General features: G+C 36.8%; 1 protein-coding gene across 2 annotated transcripts; it reads left to right on the forward strand.

Annotated features, from left to right (window-relative positions):
- The first annotated feature begins 16110 nt into the window (after positions 1–16110).
- On the forward strand, positions 16111–20027 carry LOC113307774 (optic atrophy 3 protein homolog). Of its 2 annotated transcripts, XM_026556233.1 has the most exons (5): positions 16294–16424; positions 17230–17382; positions 18547–18681; positions 19107–19193; positions 19468–20027. In XM_026556233.1, exons 2-5 carry the CDS (start codon positions 17254–17256, stop codon positions 19777–19779), a joined length of 663 nt encoding a protein of 220 aa, XP_026412018.1. In that variant the 5' UTR covers positions 16294–16424; positions 17230–17253; the 3' UTR covers positions 19780–20027. The 2 variants fall into 2 exon arrangements, with proteins under 2 accessions (XP_026412011.1, XP_026412018.1); XM_026556226.1 differs by lacking the exon at positions 17230–17382 and having other exon boundaries at positions 16111–16424.
- The last annotated feature ends 1842 nt before the right edge of the window (positions 20028–21869 follow it).

Raw genomic sequence — 21869 nt, forward strand, 5'->3', positions numbered from 1 at the left:
GGATTTCCAAAACCGAAAATATTCTCAAGATATGCAATATATTCCAAATTCGATTTCCATAATTCCTAGAAATGCTCTGTCCAAAATAATGACCGAAAATCTCTTTGGAAAATCTTCAACTAGTAAATGCACATTGCTAATTCTCATTTCCTAAAATAAAATTAAAAACCTAAAATAAAAGATTCTTAACTTATTTATGTTTCGATCCTGGGATTTTCTTCCTTTAGCTATTAAGGAATAACTTTGAACAATTAAAGATAAGTGTTACTGCACATGTTCAAAGTATGTCGACATCCTTACTCGGTAAGTCCTCTTTCATGCTTACAATCTTGAAATTGATTCTCCACACTTCCAAACAAGTTTAGAATCGGTTCGTATGACTTTCAAGAACTATGTGATTGATCAAGAACACTCATTCATCATTCATGGGTTTAACGGTTCTACCAAAACAAGTTTCGGTTCTACCTCCATGTGAGTACTGTGCATAGTCACATTAGCTTTCCAAAATTCGGTTGACTAGGTACTAGGATCGATTTCCCACATATATATGGTATCTAGCTTGAATGTGTTGCACATGTCCATATGATCGGCTCCCCTTTGCCTAAAAACGTGTTGCACATGTCCATAGGATCGGTTCCCCTTTCTACTAAAACATGTTGCACCTCATACAAGGATCAATTCCCCTTTGTGATGTGTTGCACCTATTACTAGGATCGGTTCCCCTTTACCCAGAGTCGGTCATACACAAAATCACAAACTCGATCATACCATCTCAGGTGATTACTTAAGATCGGTTTCACTAATAAAAGTCATACCAATACAAAAGTCAGGCCTTTGTGAATAGTTTTACCAAGAACACAAACAAGTCATGAGCGGTTATACTAATCACACATATTGGTTGTTCACAAGATATGCAATGAATAACAATACCAATAACGCCTGGGGATTTCCTTTTCGATTCACAAAAGAAGTTCATGAATTTACTTCCTTAAAACACATGTAAAACATTGTTTCCTAGGATGAAATCCTCTCCTCATACCCATACATAATCACAGTAGCATTTAAACGATTATGTCGATGTCTTATCTACAAAGTTTAATGGTTAAGCAATAAACCCCGTACTGTATTCCTTAATACTATGTCTATATAGAGTGTTCATGCTTCGCAGTTTTGTTTTCAATATGCACGACTTGAAAGATACGTTAGAGAATGAAACGGTTCAAGTCAAATATCACTAACCTCAAGTGGAAGGATGATGTTGTCGCTGTAGCTTCTTCACTTCTTCAAGTCTTCACGATACTTGTAATGTCTCATATCCTAATAATTTCAAGCTAACCTATACGAAGTTGACTCTAGTACATAATCAAGCGACTCTTTAAATGAGTTTTGATTCACTAAAATATGACAATCAAACTTGACATACCAACGCTTGAAAGAACAATGCGACCAGGGATGACTAAGTCAGATGATGACCCTATGCATAACGAATCACAAACTGTGCAAGAAAAGCTGGTTACGCTACAAAAAAACATGAAGTCAATTCAAACTACCCTTAAAGAATTGGCTGAATGTATTCGTTCTCATACACCCAAGTCAAAGACGAAGAAAAGGGTTATGTATTCACCTAGGGTTTCATAAGATGAGGAAGAAGAAGGAGAAGAAGATGATGATGAGGACCCAGAATGAGAGTTTCTTAATCGATTTTCGTATTAATATTCAACTTTATGATGGGAGTGTTGATGTAGAAAAATTGGACGTTTGGATAGAACGTTTAGAGACGTATTTCTGTTTCTTTGAATATGGTTCAAAGGAAAAGATTTCTTTCGCGGTATTGAAGCACAAAAGCATGCTCTAACCTGGTGGAAAGATTATCAAAGACAAAACCTAAGTAAGGAAGTATTTTCGTGGAAAAGATTCAAGGAAGTTGTAAGGAAATAGTTTTATCTGGTTGGCTACCTTGAGGAGAGATGGTTCAAGTGGTACAACTTAAAGCAGTCTTACAACCAAACAGTGCAAGAATATACTTCGAAATTTCAGAGTATATACGAAAATTTACGGGCTCCATGTGTATATACGGAAGGAGTTGAAGATGTTTTCAGTTGATACTATTGCTGAAGCAAGTATAAAAACTAATGCCATTGAAGGCAGGCTTAAGAAATCTCATTCAATGGGAAATACTAAGGCAAAAAATCTGGAGGTACCACTGCGAAAGGAGCAAAAAAAAAGGAAGTCTAGTGACAGGGAATGTTTGACTTGTACACATTGCAAACAAACGGGCTATGCTATCGACAAGTATTGGTTAAAGAACCCTTATCTAAAACCAAAAAGGTTGCAGAAGAAATAAGCCAATAAGGCGGTACTAGTCGTTCAAGCTCCAAAAGAAGTCCAAGGACTAACTGAACCCAATTCAAAGATCTCTCTTGTGGCGGGAGCAAAGGAAGGATTTTTAAAATATGACCCTAGAGAACGACTCTTCACAGTGAAGATGCAGGTTAGGACATCATTAGTTGATGTTGTTATTGACACGGGAAGTCAGAAGAATTTACTTTCAAATTCTTTGGTACATAAGTTAAGATTTAAGACTTTCAAACATTCAAAACCATACCTTTTAGGGTGGCTCCGAAAGGAAGGGGGGTTACAAGTTATACAACAATGCACATTCAAATTCGCTCTTGATGAGTAATACATTGATGAAGTTACAAGCGACGTAGTTCCTTTGGATGTTTGTCAGGTTGTACTTGGTAGTCCTTACTTATGGGATGGGGATGCAATTCTACATAGGAGGGAGAAAAAGTATACTTTTCCTAAAAATGGGGAGAGTTTTGTGATTCGAGCTATCGATTCTCATCTTGAGGGAGAAAGCTTGATCACATCCACTCAGGCTAAGTGGTTGGTGAATGCTAGCACAAAGTTCATTGTCCTTGTGATTCGTTTTTTTGAGGAGAATCCGGGTAGAGTTTGCTTGTCAGCCCCGATTACACAACAAGAACACGACCTAGAAAGGTTGAAATTGAAATACAAGGATTTGTTTTCAGATGTCACGGAATTACCGCCAAAATGGAGTATGGAGCATGAGATCATGTTAATCGGAGAGAGTTCTCTTCCTAATATAGGTCTTTACCGCACGACCATAGAAGAATATGATGAGATCAAGAAAAAAGTTCAGGAACTTCTAGATTTAAGAGTGATAGTGCCAAGTGCTTCACCTTGTGGATCAGCGGTACTGTTGATGCCAAAAAAAGATGGAGGCTGGTGTATGTGTATTGGTTATCGAGCATTAAACAAGATCAAAATCAAAAATCGTTACCCTTTACCTCAGATAGATGATATGATGGATCAGTTAGTAAAAGCTCAAGTCTCTACAAAGTTAGATCTCAAATCCGGTTACCATCAAGTGAGAGTCCGAGAGGACGATACATGGAAGACTGCTTTCAAAAGCAAAAAGGCTTGTTGGAATGGTTGGTGATTCCTTTTTGTTTGTGTAATGCTCCAACGATGATTATGCGTTTGATGAATGATTTTTTACGACCTTTTATAGAAGATTTTGTGATTGTCTACTTGGATGATATCCTTGTATACAATATAACTTGGGAAGAGCATCCCGTTCACGTTGCGAAGGTGTTTCAAGTGTTACGTGAAGGCCAGCTGAAGTTGAACGGAAAAAGTATGAATTTGTAATAGCGAATTGTACTATACTAGTACAAGGATGAATGAATCACTTGGTAGAAAGCTACCTTCTCTCTGAAACCAGAGCCTAATTTATCTTCCAAAGGAAAATAGGGTTTTCATTCATTGAGTTTTCATTCTTACACAATCATTGGTTATTTAATTGCCCACTCCTGGTTGACAAAAGCAACGACCACGATTACATCAATTTTACACAGAACTCTATGAATTAATCTAACCATATTCTTAAACAATTGCTTAAGCCCAACAGTAAAAGTCTAAGAATTGGTAAAAGTTTCTGCATCCCATTACACTGGCCTAATATTCTGAGTAAGTACATGAAAATGCCTCCCCCATTTAAGCATCCTTTTCCTCAAGGATGAAGTCTGGGAATTGAGCTTGTGTATGTGCTGAATCCTCCCAAGTTGCATCTTCAAGAGGAGAGTTAGAACACTGAATCAATACTTGAGGAATGGATAAGCTATTACGGAGTGTAAGCCTGCACTGTAAGAGAGCTACTGGCTCAATAACAAAGTGTCCATTGTGATCAACAAGTGGTAGCTGAGGCAAAGTAGTTGCAGTAAGACCAATCTTCTGTTTCAGGTGTGAAACATGAAATATAGGGTGAATGCGAGAACCCACTGGCAATTTTAACCTGTAAGCAACAACACCAATGCGTTGGAGAATCTCAAATGGCCCAAAATATTTAGAAGAAAGCTTGAAGTTCTTCCGAATAGCAACTGAAGTTTTCCTATAAGGTTGAAGCTTCAGAAACACCATATCACCCACTGCAAATTCCCTGTCTGAGCGTTTCTGATATGCGAAGAATTTCATCCTGCTCTGTGCTTTAGAAAGATCATTTTTGAGTAGTTGCAGCATAAGATCTATTTCCCGCAAGTAATCTTCAACAGTTGCCACAGACGTAGGAGTTGGAATTGGAAATACCAAGTGAGGAGGTTGGTACCCATAAAGTGCCTGAAATAGAGACATTTTGAGGCATGTATGATAATTGGTGTTAAACCAATATTCTGCTAAAGCCAGCCATTGAACCCACTGTTTGGGATGTGAACCTGTCATACATCTTAAATACTGCTCTACACAGGCATTTTTCCTTTCAGTTTGACCATCTGTTTGAGGATGGTAAGCTGAACTCAGTTTTAAGGTAATACCTAATGATTTAAACAGAGCTTGCCAAAACTGACTGATGAAAATTTTATCTCTATCACTGAAGATAGTGTTGGGTAAACCATGAAGTTTAAAAATATTGGATATAAATTCTTTGGCAACTGTTATGGCAGTGAAAGGGTGGCTGCGGGAAATAAAATGACTATATTTAGTTAGGCGATCTACGACTACAAGAATGACATTTTTTCGATAATACATGGGCAGACCTTCAATGAAGTCCATTGATATGTCCTTCCAAGCATTGTCAGGGATTGGAAGGGGTTGCAGAAGTCCACCAGGAAATGAGTGGTCACTCTTGTTGCATTGGCAGATGTCGCAAGTCGATACAAATTGGATGATGTCAGTCTTCATCTTTGGCCAATAAAAATGTGCTTTAGCCCTGTTATAGGTACCAACAATGCCAGGATGGCCTCCCACATCAGATGAGTGTACTGAATGCAATATAAAAGTTCGAATGGCATTACCTGAACCAATGTACAACCTCCCTTTGAACCTCAAGATACCTTGTTGGTAAGTATAGTGCTGCAAGGTTGGAGAAATAAGAAGCTAGGTAATTAGGTGTTGGGCCACCGCATCTGAATCATAGCTTGAGATAATATTACTAGTATACTGAGGTTGGGATAATGACATTGTAGAACAAGAAGCATGTGGCAACCTGGAGAGTGCATCAGCAACCAGATTGTCCTTGCCTTTCTTATAGTGGATGACATAATCAAAACCCATGAGCTTGACTAGACATTTTTGTTGCAAAGCTGAAGAAAGTTTCTGCTCCAGTAAGTACTTCAAGATTTGGTGGTTTGTGTTGATCACAAATTTAGCATGGCCCAAATAATACTTCCACTTCTGAACTGCCATTACAATGGCCAAGAACTCCTTTTCAAATGTTGACAATGCCAAAGCTTTTGGGCCTAAGGGATTACTGAAAAATGCTATAGGTCTGTTGTCTTGTAGAAGCACTGCACCAACACCCTTTGAGCATGCATCAGTTTCCAATGTGAAGAGCTTGTTGAAATCAGGCAAAGCTAAAACTGGGGCTTGAGTCATTGCTGTTTTGATAGAGGAGAATGCGGTGGTGGCTTCCTCAGTCCAGCAAAATGAGTCTTTCCTTAACAGATATGTCAGAGGTTTGAAAATATTGCCCTACCCCTTAATGAACTTGCGATAATAACCAGTCAGGCCTAAAAAACCTCGTAACTGCTTCAAGGTTTGTGGTTGAGGCCAATTAACCATAGCAGCAACCTTGTCAGGATCTACAGCTACACCATTGCATGTGATCAAGTGTCCCAAGTATTCAAGTTGAGGCTGAGCAAAAGTGCACTTGGAGAGTTTAGCATACATGGAATGTTGGCGTAGCAAAGAAAAAACCACATGAAAGTGTTTCGGATGATCTGCCAGAGATGAACTGTATACAAGAATATCGTCAAAAAATACGAGTACAAACTTGCGAAGAAATGTTTGAAAAACCTCATTCATCAATGCCTGAAATGTTGCAGGTGCATTTGTAAGGCCGAAGGGTATTACGCAAAACTCATAATGGCCTTGATGAGTGCGGAAAGTCGTCTTATGAATGTCCGGTGGATAAATCAAAATCTGTTGATAGCCTGACAGCAAATCGATCTTTGTAAATATAATTGCACCATTCAACTCATCTAACAGTTCTTCGATTAAAGGAATAGGAAACTTGTCCTTCATAGTCATGTCATTGAGTTTGCGATAATCCACACAGAATCGCCACGTTTCATCCTTCTTTTTAATCAAAATAATTGGGGCAGCAAAAGGGATGTGATTCTTTTGAATCAACCCCGCATATAGCATTTCTTGGACAAGCTGTTCCACTACAGCTTTATGAATAAAGGGACATTTATATGGTCTTTGTGAAGTAGGTGCTGAATTAGGTTTAAGTGGAATCTTATGATCTAATGGACGAGAAGGTGGCAGTTGGGTGGGTTTTGAAAAGACATCAGCAAATGAATCTAGTAAGGTTGAAACTTCACTAGGAAATTGTTGCACAGGAGTAGCATGAACATGAAAAAATTGGCCAATTAGGGCAGGGGCTTTACTCTTTAAGAACTTCTTAAGAGTAGTAGCACTGATACCAATTGTACTATACTAGTACAAGGATGAATGAATTACTTGGTAGCAAGCTACCTTCTCTCTGAAACCAGAGCCTATTTTATCTTCCAAAGGAAAATAGGGTTTTAATTCATTGAGTTTTCATTCTTACACAATCATTGGTTATTTAATTGCCCACTCCTGGTTGACAAAAGAAACGACCAGGATTACATCATTCTTACACAGAACTCTATGAATTAATCTAACCCTATTCTTAAAATTGCATAAGCCCAACAGTAAAAGTCTAAGAATTGGTAAAAGTTTCTGCAGCCCATTACATTGGCCCAATATTCTGAGTAAGTACATGACACGAAGTTAGTTTATCTCGGATTCATTGTTGCTGGTGGACAACAGAAGATTAATCCAAGGAAGGTTGAAGTGATCACTAAGTGGCTTAGACCTAGTACAATAACTGAAGTTAGAAGTTTTTTGGGAGCTTGCACCTACTTGTGTAAGTTTATTCGACATTTTTCAACTATTGCAGGACCATTAGATAGTTTGACGGGGGCTAAGGAAAACTTTGAATGACAACAAACCCATGAAGACGTTTTTCAGTTACAATTTTTTTTTTCTTTAGAAGCACCGGTATTAGCATTGCCTAATTTACAACGTTCTTTTGAAGTTGATACCGACATCTCTAACTATGCAATAGGATGAGTTTTGTTACAAGATGGTAAACTAGTGAAGTACCATTCATAATTGATTTCAGGTGCTATTAAGAACAACCCACCTTATGATAAAGAATTTTATGAATTATATCAATGTTTCAATCATTGACGAGTGTATCTATTAGGTAAAGAAGAAGTTGTACATTCAGATCACAAACCATTGGAGTATCTATACGCACAGAAAAAACTACAACAACCCCGACACATGAAGTGGATGTCTTACTTGATGATTTTTAATATTCTCATTAAGCACGAGAAGGGAGTAACAAACAAGTTTCAGATATGTTGTCTCGTCCACCAGTTCACGCCTTACTGGTGGCCATGATGATTCAACCGATTGTTCCTCAAGAGTATGCAGAGTCATATACATTCGGTAAAGACTTCAAGAAAGTGTTAGAAGGTGTAAAGAGTGGAATAAAATGCAGTTTTGAACTTCGGGATGGATTGTTATATAAAGGACAGTTACTTTCCATACCAGAAGATGGAGATCGCTTACAATGGTTAACAGAAGCACACACGTCCCGAGTTACTGAACACTTTGGGATGAAGAAAACTTTGCTTAAACTAAGTCGTTATATATTTTGGCCAAAGATGCAAGATGATGTGGCCAAGTTAGTTTGAGGGTGTAAGTTATGTAGCACATCTAGGCCTTTTAACAGAAAATGCGGGTTATATTTACCATTGTCGGTACCATCAAGTCCTTGGGAGAGTATTTCTATGGATTTTCTTGGTGGGTTACCAAAGACCAAAACTGGTTATGATTATTTGTTGGTTGTGGTCGATTGTTTCCGCAAGATGATCACATTAATTCTATGTACAAAGACGGTGACGAGAGACAGTGCAACAAAGTTGTTCTTTGAGCATGTGTGAAAGCATTTTGTTTGCCTACTTCGATTATTTCCGATAGGATAATCGATTTTTGAGTCATTTTTGGGATTCTTTATGGAAGATGATGGACACTAGGTTGAAGAAGAGTACAGTTTTTCATCCACAAACATACAGACAAACGGAAGTGGTCAACATGACTATGGTTCACATGTTAAGGGGATATAATTTCAAGCATCCTAAAACTTGGGATGAGAGTTTACTATATATACAGTTTTCTTTCAATAGAGAAATTCACAGTTCTTTGGGGAAATCTCCTTTCAAGACGTTCTATGGTTACTTACCACCTAGCCCTTTTGACCTAGTATTTTCTAGTGACACCTCAATAGGAGGAAGGAAGGAAGTGAACGAAAAAAGGCACATAAGTTTTTGGAAAGGATATCTCAGATTCACGTGATTGTTGAAGCATAATTAAAGAAGTCACAAGACAAATACAAAGCAAAACATGACAAGCATTTTTCACCTTGTAATTTCGGTATTGGTGACTTGGTATGATTAAAATTAGGTAAGGAGCGACTGAAGGGAGGAGGTAAGAAATTGAAGGCATTGAGAAATAACACAGACACCAAAAGTTTTGTTAACGAGGAACCCGCAAATGCTGAAAAACCCAGGAACCTAGTCCAAATTTGAACACCACACTGTATTAAGCCGTTACAAACTCTAGCCTACTACAAGTTAACTGCGGACTTGAATGTAGTTGAGCCCTAACCAATCTCACACTGATTAAGGTACAGTCGAGTTCCTTACGCCTCTGAATCTCAGCAGGACTCTACACACTTGATTCCCTTAGTTGATCCCATCCACAACTAAGAGTTGCTACGACCCAAAATCGAAGACTTGATAAACAAATATGTCTCCCACAGAAAAGTCTGTTTTAGTAGATAATCTTCCACAGAAATACCTACGAAGTTTGTTCCGTATTTTGATAAATCAAGGTGAATAGAAACCAATTGATAATCCGGTTTTATATTCCCGAAGAACAACCTAGAAATATCAATCACCTCACAATAACTTAACTATATGGTAGTAGAACAAGTTATTGTGGAATCACAAAGAATGAGAGGAAGAGCTTTGTGATTACTTTTTAAATGTTACATATCGGATATAAATCTCGAGCAAATCTTAGAGAATATAGAACTCAATATGATAGAACAAGTAAGATGAAAACACGCAACTAGAGAGAAAATAGTTGGGTCTGGATTCAGAATCCCAATGAAGTCTTTAAGTCGTTAACCTATAATGGTTTTAGGAAAAACCTAGGTTAAAGGAGAATCGACTATAGTCGCAACTAATATCACACAAGAGGTGTGGTGATTAGGTTTCCCAGTTGCTAGAGTTCACCCTTATATAGTTTTCAAATCAGGGTTTGATAACTTTAGAACAAAGCGATCAATATTCACTGTTATATGAAACCTGATTCAAGATTCAAGCTAATATCTTTCCACTGTTAGATGGTCTTAGCTTGTTACACCAAATGAAATATACCTTCATTTAGATATGGGTAACCGTACCTAAACGTGTATATTGAGTTGGCTCAATAACAGTTAACCGAAGTTAGTCATATGAACACTTTTCTCTTAACCATGTTCATCTTAACACTTCTAGAGCAATTGATAATCAAATGAATCTAATTGTGTTGCTCATAGAGTTGTTCAATTGTTTATATTCTCATAGAAGTATACAAGACACTATTGAAGCAAAATCAGATTGATTCAAAAGAATCAGTTCATGAACATTTTAGCCACGGTTTGCAAAGATTTCATTCCGTAATTTATAAATACATTTTTTCATGAGTATGAAATCATATTTAACCGATTTTAGAACTTGAACCACCTAACTTTGCAAACGAGTACGCAAACTTAAGTTCCGGGCATTGGTCACAAGCCGACAGTTTGCAAACGGGTACGCAAACTTTAGCTCCGGACCGAACTCAGTTAAAACCGTTTGCGAACGGGTAAGCAAACTTGGTTCTCGGACTTCAATAGTTAAATCAGTTTGCGAATGGGTATGCAAACATAAATACACTGACTTCCATCAAAACAGTTCGTACACTTAGTACACAAACCATAATGTATCCAGACATGGGTTTTAGCTCTTAACTCCCATTTCAATCATTGAAACATTCTTAAAAGACGACAATAGTGGTTGAATGATCAATACAAAACATTCCGAGTCTACATCAAATGAATGTCTCACATAAATCATGTAACATGTTACCAGGTGATTTTCACATGATCATCTTTTGACTTTCGTCAAGAAACCCATGTCTGGATACATTATGGTTTGTGTACTAAGTGTACGAACTGTTTTGATTTTCACATGATCATCTTTTGACTTTCGTCAAGAAAAATGATGAACGTAGTTAAAGCAAAAAACTTTTCAACACATATTTCGAGAAAGATATAAGAAAGTTAAACTCAGCTCGAAATATCAAACGTGTATAATATCAAAGTTTATATAGCTATACGACTTAGTCTCAATAGAGATAGAATAGAATAGACTTTTGAGTGATAGAGTGGGTTCAAGTCTCCACATACCTTTTGTTGATGAAGTTACACAAGCTCCCCTTAGTAGTTCTTCGTCTTTAATCGATGAATGCCGTGAAGTCTAAAGCTTAACTACATATTCTATCCTAATCTGAGACATATCTATAAGTAGACTAGAAATCAAAACTTATAGTTTTGACAACTAAACTTGACAAACAAGCTTGAGATAGCAACGCTTGCGATATCGACCGAGCAGTGCTCTAACACAACTCTTAGGTCTGTAAAGGACGTCATCTATGAGAATCAAGTGAGAAGGTTCTTACGAGATGTAAGAGACGTAAGGAACACGACGACAACTAAATAACTTAGAGGATATATTTAGCCTCAACTACATTTTAATCTAGTGTTTGTAGCGGCTTAATGTAGTGTGATTTATTTTTTTTATTTTTTATTTTTTTTGTGTGTGTGTCCGCTTTTACTTTTCCGGAAGTTTTATTTATTTATTTTAATTTAAAAGTACATCATAGATTCATTCTCCTACTAACAAAAAAGTTAGTGATGTATTATGTACCCTCTCCATTTCATTATTGTTGTGGACATGCAACCTTCTAAGTTTTCGTCATCTACTTTTTGCATTCAAGTTTATTTATGTTTCTATAATTTTTTGTTTTTCCTTTTCATAAATGGTTTTTTTTTGCATCGTTCTTCATTGTATTCAATAAATCATGAAAAATCATAAGCATATTTTTTTTTACAATGCAATGTGTAACACGTGTTATTATCTAATTTGAAATTGAGTTTTGAATTATTGTTTTTGAGGTCCACAAGACGGTAGTTTCTTTGTTGAAAACTAAAAATGAAACTAGACGAACAAAATCACTTGATAACTCATGTCTTCATTAATAGGACAAAGCACAATGCTTTGAGTTAATGATGAAGAGATACAAAAGAATACAAAATCCAAAAATGGGCTGGCAGACTCCTAATAAAGGATACTAGAATTGTTAAGGTGAAGCACATCATGGAATCACTTCACACATACAAGATGGGTTTTTCATGATTCCTACATCCATTGCCAACCAACTTATTTTCCTCTAGAGAAACTTTTGGTGGGGAAAGAAGGAAAGAAGAAAGAAAATTATTCCTCAAGGCTTGGAAATCCTTATGCAAACCTTTATCCTTAGGAGGATTAGGCCTTAAAGACATATCCACTAACAATTTAGTTCAATTAAGTAAATTTTCTTGAAATTTGATAACTAACCCACATTCTCTATGGGTTGTAGCTCTGAAGCCAAGTATTACCAAATTTGGCTCTTGGATTTGGAAATGCCTTCCGAAAGGTTTGAGCAGGATTAAACCTAATTGAAAAGGAGAAGGTACTAGGTATACTAACAAATTTTTCGTTCGGAAACCTGTATGGACAAAACCTAATACAATCACAAGTAGATCAAAGCAAAGACCCCTGGAGAAGATTGCATATAAAGTTTTTCTCTTTCTCTTCCACAACCAATATGTATAAACTAAAGGTCCGTGTACCCGATCGTGTAGAAGAGTTTTGGACGATCTCAAAAATCAATATCCAAGATCAATCTAATCGTATCCTTATTAAGAGGATCTGAATTTTAACAAATACGAAACTTGCAATCTGTCTTTCAAGATATGAATTCAATAAGAACATACAATAAAACTTCAATAAATTAATAATGTTGGGACTGCCAAATTCTATCAATTTAGCGAAGTATTAATTTATCGATAAATTAATAAGTTATTAAATTATCGAAACATTCTAAATTAAAGTTTCAAAAATAAAAAAAATAAAATATTTAAGTTAGACTTAAAGATTTTCCATAACAACAAATATATTGAAGGTTATGAAACGGGAAAATTAAGTCTAGAAAAAATCAATGTCCTTAAAGCAATTAATATTGCAGTTTCGTCATGGATAACAAATGTTCAACAAAAATTCAATTGCAAATTGTTTCCAACATTGTAAACTTCGGTCACAAGAAAGTGAAGATGTACCAGTCGTTGAAGATGAATGTATTGATGAACTTGGATTGATAATAAAGGAGTTGAACTACGTAATTAATCAAATAAATGTCAACGAAGAAATTTGGACATACGAAGAAATTATTGCGAGTGTTATATCAAATCCCTACAAAGAGGAACTAGAGGATGATAGTTACGTTGTGGAGCCAGTTTCTCATAAAAAATAAATCTTATCCATAGTAAAGCTAAATGATTTCCTCCTACAATTTGAAAAAAGGCACTCCTGGACTCCTCAAGGGACTAAAAAAATATCAGAGATAAAGTCCAATGTTGCATAAATATGGACAAGAAACAAACAACTTTGGAATCTTATTTTAGTAAGGTACCGTAATGTAGTGCTATTATAATGATTATTAATTTATATTTCAGTTAGGCCCTATAGGACACTTAAAATTTTTATTATCTTATAAATTTAGCGAGGTTATTAATTTAATACACTGGCCCAAGTCGGGACCGACAAAAGACATTATTTTAACGAAGTTATTAATTTATGGCGGATTAATTTATGGAAGTTCTATTGTATCTTTTTTTTTATCTCAAATAATAAGGATTTAACCTATCTAGATTGATTATGTACTACTTGTACAATTCCTATTGTATAGATAAACAATATAATACGGGAAAGGAAAAACATACGACACCAGAAATTTTACATGACCTCGTCCAGCTTTAAACACCACACTGTATTAAACCTCCACAGACACTATCTTTGGAGTGTTATGAGAGTTTTAGAGAAAGAGAACATAGACGTATAGAATAGTTCGTATACTTCTGCTATTAGCAAACCACTGACATTTAGCTAAGTCAGGCCCAACGGGTTTGCATACCTTGGCATTTTGCGAAGTTAGATACAAGGGGTTTGCAAACCTACCACCATCCCGTGACTCAGACGTAGGGTTCACAAATCGGGTTTTCAAACCTTTACAGTCTGTGGACTGACTTAGCTTTTACACACAAATATGTGTACCTTGCGCCAAGTAGTTCTCAATCTCTCACAATTAATTTGAAACATTCCCAATATCGATATCCATAGACATTATACATTGTTGCTTGCCAAACTATCAACTTGAAACAAAAATGGTTTGTGAAAAATAAATTGTTCTAACTAAGATTGCTAAGGATCTATGAACATCCATTGCTTGAATCATATTTTGAGAGGTTAACCAAGACAAGCTTGAACTCAAAATTTATTCTTTGCAATATTAAATCAACTAAAAATCATAAGACATAGTCTCATAAGATATAATGGTAAATGTCGTGAGTAAATAGGATAGGTCGGTATTCACATACCTCTTTGTTGATGATGTTATCACATGTGTCTTCGTTTATTCTCCAGTGTTCAATCTCCGAGGGTTATTCAGTGGAGCATGATACTCAACTATGATACCCTAATCCTAGTCCAGGACTTGGACTTTAATAGACTATAAATAAAGATATAATTTTGTACATCTAACATTGACAACAAACTTGAGATACCACAACTTGCGAGTTCGACCGAGCGATGCTCTAACGCTAACCATATCTGGGAAATTGGTTATAGAGAAGTTGTTCATACCTGGAAGGACAAATGAGTTCCATCTTTACACCATCTCCATCTATCGGCTCTCTTACATTTTATGTTTGACCAACAAACTGTGCCAACTATTTCATCATCCATGTCAATAGAAATGGAATCGATAAAACTAGATGGCAACGCAACCTTAACGGGATTTTTAGGACCAAATACATAAGTTATGCCTGCAAGAGCTAATAAAATCTATAACTTCCTCTTGGACCAAACAAATATTTTTGTTATGCATATTAGCCCTAAGATTAAAATTTTTATTTTTAAGTACATTCAATGTTAGCACAATTAACCTCTATCTTTCATGTCTGCCACTTATGCTCCCCGGAAAATGAGACCCTAAAACATCTTTATTTTACTCGTCCTTTTGCTAGGAGTGTGTGGTTTGCATTCAACTCAGCTCTTTTGATGCACGTTGGGATAAAGAAATGGGTCAATAAAACTCAAAACGTGTGGTTATAATATGGCGAATTTGGAAAGCCCGTTCGAGAATAGAGGATGTGCAATAATAATAATATTATTATTATTGTACAAGGGATCCAATCAGCCATCAACACCATTCAGTACCAGATTTCTGCCACCTTGGGAAACTTTAAAATCAACCTTGCGGTCATAAATCCCGTAGGTAAAGTATCCTTGATTCTAAGAGATTCTTTTGGATGAGGCAAGGAATCAAAAAGTGACGATAAACATCGCAACAACCCTAAATGAGATTGAGGCACAAGGTATCGTAGAAACAATTAACTAGACTAATCATTTTTTCCAGCAACACCATCACCGAACTTGCAAACGAGTTATGAAACTAGTCACTGAGGAAAAAGGCTCCTTGGGCCGAAAAGCGCTCTCTCTGCTAGAAGCTATTAAAGAAGATACCATGCTTATGAAAGAGAACATCTCAAGTAGTTCCCGCTGTGAAGAAGTCAGGCAACACTTGTATTGTCAAAAAGAAGCTCGATATAAAAGCAATTTGTTTTTTTAGTTGTGACCCCTATTATTACATTTTCGACCAACTTGTGGGTAAAAATCAGCCATTACAATCGTTTAGTTTAGTTTTGTTTTGTTTTGAAGTTCTCGTTATCAATCGATGTGTCTTCGTATAAAAAGAAAATAAAAACACAAATTGGATATACTACCAGAATACAACAAATTGTATCAATTTTAATCCATTAATCCAATCTTTATCTATCAATTTAAAGAAGTTAGAAACTATTTTGGATTAGTCCAGTTGTCTTCGTGAAATACTCCTCTTATATGTAAATACTTATATGGGTTATGGCGGTTTGGATATGCCAGTGAGGCCAGTCCGTTTGGCTGGGTTCGGGTAGGGGTTTGGGTGCGGCTTTCGTTGCAAAAAAAAAAAAAAAAAAAAAAAAAAAAAAAAATGAAAAAAAAAAGAAAAAAAAATTATAAGATATGTGTAAAGTCTAAACAAACAACCCCTGATGTCAAGCACTTGGTATTTTGACCATTTCAGTCCTGGTCTCGTAGACTATCACTAATGAAGCGAACAGCCAACGAAGAAAGAGAGAAACGAAGGAAATAACTCAGCAGCCTTCAATATTCTTCACTACCATTTCTTCTTCTTCAAGAAAAATTGACCTGAAAATGTTATAATTAGAGTTTAGGGATCAAGAGATCGAATAGTTAGTTAATTAGTGCTGTTAATCCAGTTTTAATGAAATGATCCTCCCCTTCGTTAAGCTTGGTACTCTTCTTTTGAAAACCGCTTGTAAACCTATTGCTACCAGATTAAAAGTAGAAGCAGGGAAACACCCCAGTTTTCGGCAACTCATCATCAATTTCGCCCAGGTTTGCTTTCTTCCTTTTTATCTCTACATTTCTAACATTTGGGTAGTTGAGAATTTCTTCTTAGATTTATGAGTTTTTATTTTATCTTAGACCAATTTCTGAGTTACGTTTATCGACTTAGGGATTTGGGAGCAGTTATGTACATGATTTTTGGGATATCCTGAAATGGGTTTAGGAATGTAAGCGCATTTTGTAGAATTAGAGGTTATCTTCGGACGATGAGATTAGGCGGCGTCTGGTATCGGGGATTTTGCCTTAACAAATCAGAAAAAAACAAGAAGGAAAAGAGTATCTCGAGGAATTAATGTATACAAGGCCAAAATGGGTTTAAATGTTTTCACCACTTAATTGTTTCCGCGACTAATTAGAAGTAGTAGAGTAACGTAGTTACTAGAAAATTTCCAAGATTATTAGGAGTGAGAGGTGTCGTTCCTTGGCATATCTATCTACAACTGTTAGAGAGGTCAAGGTGCAAGTGCAAGGGCTCTATTTATACAGAAATTCCTAGCTTGGTTCCCAAGTAGAAATAGAGTCCCACTAAATACTGTATTAGCTTCACCACCAAACAAACAGCCCTCTGAATCCTAATGTCAAGTACGCACTTTCATGTGTACTCACTATTTCATTCGGGTCGAGTATCACTGATCAAAAGAACAGAAAACGCAGCAGTCATCCAAGTTCTTCCCATCCCTTTTTCTTCTTCTTCAAGAAAGTCCGACTCTAAAATGTTATAATTAGGGTTTTAAGAATCAGTTAATTTTGTTTTAGAAGACCTGAGTAGTTGCTTATTAGTTAGTGTTGTTAGTTTCCTTGATCCAGGTTTCAAAATATGATGCTCCCTGTTGTTAAGCTTGGTTCTCTTGTTTTGAGAACCATTTGTAAGCCTATTGCCAATAGACTCAAAGTAGCAGCTGGTAAACACCCTAGATTTCGTGAATACATCATCAATATTGCCCAGGTTTGTTTTCCCCCTTGGTCTCTCTGCATATCATTTTTTTTATTGTGTTTGTTCTTGGGTCGTTAGACTTAATATGATGATTAATTTTTAATTACTTTAGACTAGTTGGTGTATTATATCTTTTGATTTAGGGTTTTGGGGTTGTGCATTTTTTATTAGGTTTGAGGTAGAATTATCCAGTTTAAGCAGTAATACGTCTAATCTGGTGATGTTCTGAGTTTAAACTTTTCAAGGGGATTGTGTTGAAATGGAGATTTTTTTGACATTTGGAAGTATATGGTTCAGTAGTCATATTCCATTACTATGGACCTATTGTCACGGGGCTAGCTAGGTGTTAATGAGATTAATAAGAACTCTGATTTGAATTTAGTATAGGCGAGTTTTCAGAAAAAGAGTTTCTTGGGGAACAATGTCAAGGCAAAAAAGGGTGTAAATATATTCGTCACTTCTAGAATTGCAAATACTGAAACCGTGTCAATATAATATGCTATAATGACTACTAGTAGCAGTAGACAACGATCAAAGTTTCCTTACAGTAAATTGTGTTTAATGCTAGTGTATGGAAGACTCTGAGCTGAGAAATTGCTATGCTAACTTTGAGATCTTCCCAATTCCTAACTGAAATTTTCTAATAATATAAAGCTAAGCAATTTTACCCTGATCATTCAAGTCAACCTAGAGTGTAACCCTTTACTTTAGCCTTGAGAAGTTATCATGATATTCTCATACCACTTCAAGCCCCTGCTATCTGTGGATTTCATCGTGGTTCTCAATGGCACGTTTACTTTCAATGGATAATGGTGGCTTTCATAGTTTCGTCCTCCCAGCTTTCTGTATAAATACCCTAGTCCCCGCAGATTCATCAAGGAATTACCTGAACTAATGGCTGCTTTATCTTATGTCTGCCTTAATGTAGCAAACTTCAACCTAGTTTTTTCTTCTCTCAGGAGAACTATCTGTTTGTGCCGATGCTACTCTGTTCTAGTACAAATCCCAAATTAAAAAACCGCATTGAGAATATCTTTTACGGATTGAACAATACAACTAGGAGAAACTTGTAAGCTGTATTGAAGTCGTCATGTGGTCATATTTAGTAATGGATTTGTCTATTTATGACTTATTGTATGTAGTGTTTTATGCTCATTAGTCTTCTTGTTTTACCAGACAAATCACAGATTTACGACAACCGTGCAAAGACGGATTTATGGTCATGCAACTGATGTGGCGATCCGACCTTTGAATGAAGAGAAAGCTGTTCAAGCTGCTGCGGACCTTCTTGGAGAAATGTTCGTCTTCTCGGTAAGTTTTTTTTTTATATAAAAACATCTGACATGATATGTTACTTCATGGAAGTTGTGGCTCAGAATTTGGAGTCTTGAACCGCATCAAAATTGAATATATGAGTCTTCTTATGGCTGACTTGACTCAATGTCTGTTTTGGGTTATTTGGCTTTCTTTTTGGGACTGAATCAAGCATTCACTTCTCTTTATGGCTGTCTTGACCCAGTGTATGTTTGTTTATTTTCTCGAATAAGCATAAATTATGCCTGACTCGGTCCTCATATCCCTCATCAAATATTTCATGTGTACATCTGTACATCCATGTGTCTAAAGCTTATTCCGACTACGTCGCCTAGGGTTCTTTTTTGCGACTATGATGCAGCTTGCAACATATGTTCTGGCTCATGGTTAAAGTTTTCGTCACCGTGCATTCTTTTGTGAAGGTTGCTGGTGCTGCTATTATCTTTGAGGTGCAAAGAAGTGCTAGATCTGAAGCCAGAAAGGAGGAGTTACGCAAGCAGGAGCTTGAGGTAATACTTGATCGTCTTTCTTTGGAACATGACATTATTCCTTAATTTTTACTTTGGGTGTTCCTGAAACTACCATTTATTTTGATATAAGAGTGTCCTCAGCTTTTATCCTGTCTGCCATCCTAATAACCTTTGCTTCCACATCTTGACATTTTGCCAAATGATTACATGCTCCTTCAACTTCCATTGGAATTCGCCTACCTTCTTTTTTGCTATGTTTTCGTGTTGGTTAGTGCCACTGACTGGAAACCTGTTTGTACGATTCCATGTGTAGGAAATAAAGCAAAAAGAAGAAAATTTAGAAAGAGAACTGGAGTTCATTAAAGGGAAACTGGCAGAACTGGAGCACCTAGCCAAGGCCCGAGGACTCTCTGGTATTTTCAACTTCAGGAATCCTAATGGAAATGAAAATGCCAAATCAGGGTCAGAAGTTCCTCTGAAGACTGATGGCCAGTCAGCAACCCATGCTCGTACAACTGAAGATCCCAAGTCCGCAGCACCTGCTCGTACAACTGAAGATCCCAAGTCCGCAGCACCTGCTCATTCTACTAAAGATACCAAGCAAGGTGCTTCACCTGGTCATTGAGATACCCTTTCTAGAGATTTGTCAAGGATTCAGTGACTCATTGCAAATACTTCCCTTTTATACTGTTAATCATTGATTTAACCATTTCTTATCCGCATAGATTTTCTCCGCATACGGAAAGGTTTTGATTCTGTAGCCTAACAGAATTTATCAGGGGTAATCAGATAAAAGTTACATTAAGTAGTCCATTTGTGACTTAAGGCTTTATCCAAATAACGGTAAATAATAGATTGAAGTCTTTTTCACAATTTGGCCAGAGTTTCTTCTTTTTTAGGTTTCCAACTTCTTATCAGTTGAGTTGAGCACCTTGAGTTTATTCCAATGTGGCCGCCACCCGTCATATCTACTTCCTAGTTCTCATTTGCTTTACTTATTATTTATGATCGAATTCAAAGTACTTATTTTACCAATGCTGGTGAGATCAATTCAGTATCGTTCAAGACATCTGTTACATGAATGAGAAGTACTTACTTTACCAACTGGAATCTTTCACTTTTTTATGCGCTGTGACTGGGGAAGGTGTTTCTTAACAACTAAGTAGCGAGAAAAATCCCCACACTGAAGTATTGGAAATATGATTCCTATCATCTCTTTAAGAATGTGTGAACTTCATGGGTGGGTACTGTATATTAGTGGGAAAGGCACTTTATTCCTTGATTCCATAGTCTTTCACTTCGTTAATAGCCACACACCACTGGAACGACTTTCCTCCCGTATCTTCCAATGACTTGGAGACATGAGATGCTCTTTTAGCTTCTAATGCACTGCCCTATTATTGTTTTTCAAATACTGTACTCTTTTCTTTCTTTCTTATGCACTAGTCGACTGATGTGAACGAAGACTCTGTATTAAAAGGTTTGACACCGAAAGGTATGCCTTGTTTTTTGACCCACACGGCCGATTGTTTATGAGTGCATCTATGTACATTGTACAGTCCCCATCCCTAATTATCTATGCACAATTTCTAACTGATCAAAATTACAATTTTTAATTTACACTACCACCTTTATTGATTTTCTCACTTGAAAAGCAGAATTGATTCGCTATGTGGTGATCCTACACATAGAATAAGTGCCTAAACATTATTTAGGTGATATACATTAGGGGAAGGATCCAGTGACATGGTCAGAAGGATCTCATCTTGATATTTGGCGTTCTTTTTCTTATAAACCTAAACAAAAACATAGTTAAAGATAGTTTTCTGGTGATATGTTCCTATTATAAATCTCTTACATTCCTACTAAATTGGGTGATATGCAACCCTTTCCCACCGATTACCTTCCTTTGGACACTCCCGTGTTCTCCAAAATTACAACTTTTCTTATAGAAAACAATTAATGAGGATTTACCAACCCTTAACATTCTCAACCGTATCCAACTCACCAACTCCAACCTATGTCCTCCATGCAGTTCTAGTCCTGAAACGTCCAACCACATTCTTCTTCATTGTCAAACAACCATTGATTCCTGGAACCTCCTATTATCTCATCTCACAAACAACCCAAAACCCTACTCATAGCATACTCACCCCACTGTCCCATCAGACAACAGTCTCCCTACTCCTCAAAACAAAAGCTCATGCACCAGTCACCACAACGTTTTGCTTCATTTTTTGGTCCTTATGGATGGCTAGGAACGACGCGATTTATCGCCAGCAACTTCCAAATCCGATGAATATAATGCAGATGGCCATCAAACTCCAGCAGGAATATGTCTGGACTTAAAATCACCTACCGCCAGTACTACCTAGGATGCAACCTTATCCAAACCCAACGCAAACAACACTAGCAACAACAACCATCTTCGTGGGATGGCTCAAGTCCCACTTAGATTGGATCAAAATTAACACGGACGGTGCAACAAGAAGATATCCCGGAATAGCGGGAGCAGGTATTATATGCCAAAACGAGGGGGTCGACACAATCTTAGCAATAGCACAACCACTGGGTATCACCACTGCACTTGCAGCGGAAACTTGGGCCATGCTCATCGCTTCTAGAATGACGGAACGGGGATGGCCAAAAGTTCAATTTGAAACAGACTCGGAGAACTTAACGAGATTTCTGACCTCGGAAGCCGACATTCCATGG

The sequence above is a fragment of the Papaver somniferum genome, chromosome 1, assembly GCF_003573695.1.
Source record: "Papaver somniferum cultivar HN1 chromosome 1, ASM357369v1, whole genome shotgun sequence".
Classification (NCBI taxonomy): Eukaryota; Viridiplantae; Streptophyta; class Magnoliopsida; order Ranunculales; family Papaveraceae; genus Papaver; species Papaver somniferum.